General features: G+C 40.5%; 2 protein-coding genes across 3 annotated transcripts in view; one reads left to right on the top strand and one right to left on the bottom strand.

Moving 5' to 3' along the window:
- The window catches only part of PIG-T (phosphatidylinositol glycan anchor biosynthesis class T), a 21575-nt gene extending 20026 nt beyond the window's left edge, over positions 1 to 1549 (top strand). The window contains exons 10-11 of the mRNA XM_043024894.2: positions 473 to 634; positions 865 to 1549. Of these exons, the coding sequence (XP_042880828.2) occupies positions 473 to 634; positions 865 to 1114 (412 nt within the window). The 3' untranslated portion in view covers positions 1115 to 1549. The remainder of the gene's footprint in view (positions 1 to 472; positions 635 to 864) is intronic.
- A 1666-nt stretch (positions 1550 to 3215) lies between these two features.
- Positions 3216 to 7500, bottom strand: part of LOC122244156 (carboxypeptidase Q) — a 5496-nt gene continuing 1211 nt past the window's right edge. Inside the window, exons 3-9 of one of the 2 annotated variants that reach the window (XM_043001987.2) lie at positions 7396 to 7500; positions 6302 to 6551; positions 5412 to 5579; positions 4736 to 4854; positions 4255 to 4419; positions 3779 to 3842; positions 3216 to 3456 (exon numbers count right to left, since the gene is read on the bottom strand). The exon at positions 7396 to 7500 is cut by the window's right edge and continues 46 nt beyond it. In XM_043001987.2, coding sequence (XP_042857921.2) covers positions 3254 to 3456; positions 3779 to 3842; positions 4255 to 4419; positions 4736 to 4854; positions 5412 to 5579; positions 6302 to 6551; positions 7396 to 7500 — 1074 coding nt within the window. In that variant the 3' untranslated portion in view covers positions 3216 to 3253. Of the gene's footprint in view, positions 3457 to 3778; positions 3843 to 4254; positions 4420 to 4735; positions 4855 to 5411; positions 5580 to 6301; positions 6552 to 6778; positions 7029 to 7395 lie in introns of both variants that reach the window. The other variant, XM_086554528.1, reaches the window with a different exon arrangement.

A 7500-nucleotide genomic window follows, 5' to 3' on the forward strand; every position in this document is an offset into this window, starting at 1 on the left:
TGATGCAGTCCAGACTGTCTTAGAAATAATGAAACAAACAAAAAAAATCCTGTAATGTGATTCTTCTTCCTCTTTATCTTACACATGTTTGTTTTTGAAGAGGACTTTGTGAGAATAGCACTAGTATTAACTTAAAATATCTTACATGTCTAGAAATTGTCAGATTTATTTTTATATGGTTGCAGCTTGTCAGTACACACAGTGCTCTAAGTACATGACTAGTGGCAGCAGTACACAGTAATCACAAGATTGTTGAGTCTCATGTTATGAATTGCAAGAAGCAAAGGATTAATGCAGGTACTGGCATATTGAGATAACCCTTGTACACAATCAAGTACTAGCAAGCCAAACCAATCAAAGATATTCCTTTAAATAGTCCTTTAATTGACTATCAATATCATCCTTATGACTACTGTTACTGTTGTTAGTAGTATCATTATTAATGGTCTGACAAAATGTTTCTTTTCTTCAGGCTCGTTCTGAAAGAGGGTGCAAGCTTCGTCCGCATTCACACAGAGACGCTCCTTGTCAGCCTTCCCACACCTGACTTCTCTATGCCCTATAATGTCATCTGTCTTGCCTGCACCGTGGTTGCTCTAGCATTTGGACCCATTCACAACATCACGACAAAGAAGTATGTAACTACTATGAATAGGATAAATATGCTTGTTTATATTTTGTGACATACTAAGCAAGTGATATAATTGTTATTTTTGTTTTTATTTAGCATAATTTAAACACTATGTGTCTGGATATTTTTTTATTGTGAATTTACTTATCCTAAGCAGTTAGATATCAGATCATATCCTTTTCCTTCAATCCCCCTCTTTCTTATTGATGTATGCTTTTCTTAATCTTTTACAGGCTCGTGTTAAAAAAGATTGAGGACAAGGCATCCCCCCTGAGCAGATTGATGACCAAGTTGAAAAGTCTGTTGAAGCGAGGCAAGGCAGAGGAAAAGGAGGCAAAGGGTGCAGACAGCAAGCAAGAGCCAGTCATTGTGGAGGAAAATCCGTTATATGACGATAGAGAAGAGCTGGAGGACATCAAGGAAGAGGAAGAGAGCGAAGAAGACAAAACGGGGAGTGAGGAAGAAAGCAAGAAGGACAGATAGACACTCACTAGTCACTTATATTTATGTTACAAAACTTCTTTATGATGTTTGTTGAGGAAAGATATTGACGAAAAAGTATAATCTCAGTAAGCAAGTTGTTTAGTTGATGATTTAGTTATTACATTATCTTCATTGTATAAAATTCTGATGATAATGTAACTCATAATGTCAATTATACACTTTTGTATTGTGAAATGATTAATTCTCATTAATATCTTTTCTTTGATATGGTTCACAAAGTCAACGGTATCATGTGCTCATTTCAAAGTACATGCACATTCCCAACCTTAACTGATGAAGTTGGGTTTTTAAGTGTTAATATTTCCACCAAAATATATTCATTTTATTCACCATCTGAATACTGGTATTATTTAGAATGTTTCTCAGTGAATAGTCTTGTATTCAAAATATAATGTATAATATATTTATATAAAATTTGATTGTGTTATTGAACCTGATTTGGTAGTATATGCTATTTCTGTAATACTTGATCTTTCTGATTTTAAGTGATACAAATTATTTTTGCATAGCAGAATATTTCCTTTTAACATTCCATGATAGTGCAAGGTAAAAGTGTTCAGTCATTGGAAATGTTGCATTTTATATATTTTGCAACATGTCAGTAAAGTACAGTAGTTATAAATGATAGCATTGATAACAATGGTTGTGAAAATATAAATTCAGTATTAAAAGATGTGTTGATAAGGCTTGTAACAGATCACACATCATTTTCCAATATTTAATATAGTTCTTATTTCCCTTCTATTTAAAGTTCAAAACTGGCTTGATTTACTGAAGTGAATTATGTGGAGTACACACCATGATTTCGTAATATCAGGTACTTAAACTGGTGCTTTTGATTTAATGATAACATCAAGCTTATTAACATTGCTATACCAAAACAATGTCTTGGATATAACAACCATAAATCAGTGATAAAACTGTCTGGGATATTGCAAATATATATGACTGATTTATTGGAAGATAAACACAAGTATATTCAGTATTAGCATTAGATAGTATTAGATATGAAGTGTTTAACCAATAAGCCAAAGATTTGACTTTTTCTTTTTGCTTTTATTTCCTTTTTCTCTTTCATTTCATTTCCAGCCAACTAGTTGTTTACAGGTATGACACTTCACCTTTGACCTTGTTACTATGTATTATGATGGTTATTATTAATAGTAATAAAGTGATAGCATTTGTGTTTCCAGTACAAAGTTTCTTGAGATAAAGTGAGTCCTATTGTGATTTGGAAGCAACATTCCTATTATGAGGTTGTACTTACTATTTAGTATAAATGTGGTTGTTTTATAAGTTTACATTTTTCAGCAATGTTTGAACTTGTGTTTTCCTGATATTTCATCTGAAATAAATATCTTTGATAATGATGTGGGTATTTATTTCATGCATTGTAGGTTCTTATGTCTGACTAATTGTGAAATTTGTGATTGAAGTTTCACAGCATTGTTGCTAGTGTATGCCAGGAAAAAGGGTGAGAAAATTGGAAGGTGCATCCATATTCTCATTTGAAATTATTTTTTGTATGAAACCATGGGAGAGAATGTGTTAAGTTCTTAAATTTTAAAGTGATTAATATTAAAGAGCTGTTGATATTATGATACCATTGTTGTTTACTAATTAACTATTGCCACGCATGATTGAAAATTTGATATTCTGTTTATGTTTATACCTGAAATGCAAGTTGAATATTAGTATTTATTGGAAGGACTGGTGTATGTTAAAGATTAGATAAGTATTTTATTTTAAAATTGTATTTTATAAAATGAGGCTCCTGATACAATTTAAAGGTAATTAACTAGATATACATAATATGGTTGGACATAAATATATTTTTGATGTTATGATATAGCCTGGCGAAAAAAAAAATCTATAGGTGATAAAAAAAACATTATTTCTCACTCTCACTCTCTCTCTCTCTCTCTCTCTCTCTCTCTCTCTCTCTCTCTCTCTCTCTCTCTCTCTCTCTCTCTCTCTCTCTCTCTCTCTCTCTCTCTCTCTCTCTCTCTCTCTCTCCTCTTTTTCCCTCTTTCATTTCACTTCCATCAACCAAGGCTTTAATTCAAAATAACACCCATCATTTCAGACACAAAATTTATTCTCCATCCAAGGACGCATTCAAGGGGCATCCGTAGGCGCAAGGGTTCCCTCCTGTGACACCTGTATCTGCGGTATCTTGTGAGTGATGTCAGCTGCGACGTAGGCGAAGGAGGTCCAGAGGGCGAGGCACCTGTCCAGAGTGTCCGGGTCCTCGACGCTCATCGTGTCTCCGTCGGAATGATGGAACCAGAAGTATTTGTCGTCCTCGTTGAGTAGGGAGGCTGGTGGGGGAAAGAAATGGTTGGATGGTGTGGTTTTTCTTTTTTTTGTGTGGATAGGTTTGTGTGGGAGTCATATTTGGGTTTGTATGCACTTATGTATATCTACGTATATGCGCACATACACACATATTGTTATTATTATTATACATACATATATATATATATGTGTGTGTGTATGTATGTATGTATGTATATATAATGTGTGTGGGTGGGTGATTGGGTGTGCATATACATAGATGTGCGTAAGCGCGTGCGTGTATCTGTGCTCACCAAAGCAGATATAAAAGAAAATACACAGAGCTTAAAAAGGGAGATGAATTACCTGTAGGAACGCCCGCCCTCTCCCAGACTTCGATGTCGGGCCCTCCGTCCATCGGGCTCACCACCTGCGCGGTAGTGACATTCTTTTAGTATAATATGGCCAGTTAGGATGTGAGAAAAAAAGGGAAAAAATTATGCCTTTTTTTCCCCCTTTTCCTCCGTTAACCGTTATTAGCTTTTGGCGTTAAATTGGATTAGGTAAAGAGTATTTTCCGCCCTGGAGGGACTGCACTTTTGAGATCGGTTATTACCCTTGCCCTTCCAATAGAGCGTTTATTCTTTTCTTTCTGTCTATTTATTTGTCTAGCTCTTTTCTTCTCTTTCTCTTACTCTCTCTCTGTATTTGTCTTTGTCTCTCTCTCTCTCTATCTATTTATCTATTTATCTATTTCTCTCTCCCTCTCCTCTCTCTCGCTCTCTCTCTCTCCCTCCCTCCCCCTCCCTCTCTATCTATCTATCTATCTTTCTCTATAGTACCTCTGTAGTGTTGATGGACTTCAGCAGCTTCAGGATTTCCTTCACGATGCACGTTGCCTCGCTGTTGCCGGTGAAGGACAGGCCGAGAGGCGAGAAAGTCCCGATGTCGGATTCCATCAACATCTGGTATTTTTCTTTTGCGGACGAGTGCTTGTCGAAGTACACCTGCTCGGAAAGTGAGAGATTTGGGTGCTTTGATATATTGCAATGTGCGTTATGGCTGCCTGATCGGAAGCATGGGTTTAAGCAAAATACACTCTTATGCACACGTGGTCACAAATGTGGTTACAGATATATATATGTATACATATATATATATATATTTATTTATTTATTTATGCATGTATTTATTTATACATACACACACACGAGCACACGACACACACACACACACACACACACACACACACACACACACACACACACACACACACACAGAATCTATTGGGATGACGTCAGAGCCCCCATCCCGCGCCCTCACCTGTCCCCCGATGAGTCCCTGCTCTTCCCCTGTCCACAGGATGGCCTGTAGAGTCCTCCTCGGCCGCAGCCCCAGCCGATGCAGGACGACGGCGGCGTTCCACGAGATCATAGCGCCGCCTGCAACAAAGGGCGTCCTGAGTTGCAATCCGAGGAGGGTTGAGCCGGCCGCCTCTCACGATGGGTGGGGGGGGGAGTTAATTCCAAATGTAATCATAACCATGTCTACTTTATATATAATGTGTGTGTGTGTGTGTTTTATATATATATATAAATATATATATATATTTATATATATATAATATATATATATATATATATATATATATATATATATATATATATATATATATTATATATATTATAATACATACATACATATATATATATATATATATATATATATATATATTATGTAGGTATGTGTATATATATATATATATATATATATATGTGTGTGTGTGTGTGTGTGTGTGTGTGTGTGTGTATGTAAAGATAAAGATAACGTTTCATGAATATAGCTGTAGAGTTGTATGTGTGCATGTTTGCGTCTCTACGTGCGTCTACATCTTTGCATATAAATCAGACAGCTGACTCCACTTTTACGTCACTAGCCCCGCCATCGCGACCCGACCGCCGCGCCACCGACACTCCGACAGCATCCCGAGCGCACTCACCCCCGTCGTCCATGGCCCCCTGGCCCACGTCCCACGAGTCCAGGTGGCCGGATACGACCACGGTCTCGTCCGGCCACTCGAGTCCCTCCACCTCCACGATGCTGTTCCGCGAGACGAAGTCCGGGTAGTTCATGGCTCCCATCGTCAGCAGGACTTCGATCTTCTGACCTGTGTTGAAGGGAGAGGGGTCAGATCACGTGATGTACGCGGGGTTGTCTTGGTTTGGCGTGTGTTTGTATGTCAGGTGATTGGCGTGTGCTTGTATGTTGGTGATTGATGTGTGTTTGTATGTTGGTGATTGGCGTGTGCTTGTATGTTGGTGATTGATGTGTGTTTGTATGTTGGTGATTGGCGTGTGCTTGTATGTTATGTGATTGGCGTGTGCTTGTTTGTCAAGTGATTGGCGTGTGTTTGTATGTCAAGTGATTGGCGTGTGCTTGTATGTCGGGTGATTGGCGTGATGGATGATTGGTTTATGTGTACTTGGCATGTTCTTGTCTTCCTTAAGCAATGACACAAAAGTAAATACTGTAATGCATATATAGATAAATAAAACACAGCCACAACAAGAACGTAAATGAAGTCGTAACGTTTCGAAGTCCTATAGACTTCCTCTTCGGAACGTTATGGCTTATTTTATGCTCTTATTGTGGCTGTGTTTTATTTATGTGAAGCGATATTGTGTAGCAGGATAAAAGCTAAGTATCACATAGCACCCACACACCACAGCCAGAGAGCAAATGTACTTCGAAGCAACTAGATACGAAAGATAAACAAAGAAAAATGCATGAAAGCGAATGGAGAAAAGCCATGCGGGAGAATAGACAATAGCTTGATATTCACGGCGGAAGTTCTTCCACTCACACGAGAGGCTCCGCGCAAGACCTCACCTCGATCCTGCATTCTCCCCATCATGGCCGCGTCCTCCACCGTGATGCAGGCCGTGGGGATTTTGGCAGGGGCGTCTCCGTAGTACTGGTGTCCCGTGTGCGGAGAATTGATGGAGAAAGGTCCCACGGACCGGATGAGGGAGGCCACCGCTCCGACTTTCGCCGCTCTGGTGGCTCCCGAGGCCCTGTACTGCACGGTCTCGCCGTACGACACCCACGGGGGATTGTACACCACGATCTTACCTGCGGCCTGAAATGTGCGGTTGCTCTTACCAATTTGCAGTGCAATAAGCTCCATCCATACAGTCACGCTAGAATCTTCCCACCACCTCTTAAATCGTCAGCCTTGCCCCCACCTCCACCTTGAAATCCAGTTCACCTCACCGCCAACCATGTCACCAAACCCCCCTCACCATAACACCATAAAACCGTGTGAATCCCCATCACCACACCCCCCCGCCACAGCCGCCGACTGACCCCTCGCCTGCATGCGCCCCATCAGAGCCGCGTCCTCCACCGCGATCGCCGCCGCAGGAATCCACACGTCATCGTCGCTGAGTTTCTGACTTCCGGTGTGAGGGGAGCCGATGGACATCTGCGTCAGGGAGCTGATGATGGACGCCACTGCCCCCCGCTTGGCGGCCTCGGCCGAGCCTCGAGACCGATAGACCTTACTCTCCCCGTAACTTCTGAAGTCCAGGTTGTATACCACAATGCGACCCGGAACCTGCGTGTCCGTGGCAACGTGCCTACGTTAAAGCGTACCTCGATTCCTTGACCATGATATAGAATGCCCCTCCCTGCATACAGAAAGGAGTCTCCCAATGCCATGAATCAAGCCACTGATGTGTTACTTATCACGTCCTAAGCAAGATATCAAAGACATTGCGTAGGATACTGCAATTATACACACTGAGGTAAATACGGAGATTTGTTAACATCTGTAACGTTATTCCGATTTGTTTATAGATGTATTACCCTTATGGAACCCAGAATTCAATATAGCATGTTAAACAAATAAAATCGAAGAATGCTTCTTATCCTTTACTTTTCCATATGTACGTAACGTTTACTTGACCGCTTCTGCTACTCACCAGATGCGCGTTCGCCTCCAAGTCGTCGAAGTCCTTAACCACCAAGACCTCCGCCCGGATGCCCTCTGGCGGCGTGCCCACGGAACTACCCAGCCCCAACATATT

This window comes from Penaeus japonicus, unplaced genomic scaffold (assembly GCF_977035675.1).
Source record: "Penaeus japonicus unplaced genomic scaffold, GWHDUDI00000001_assembly GWHDUDI00000029, whole genome shotgun sequence".
In the NCBI taxonomy this organism is placed as follows: Eukaryota; Metazoa; Arthropoda; class Malacostraca; order Decapoda; family Penaeidae; genus Penaeus; species Penaeus japonicus.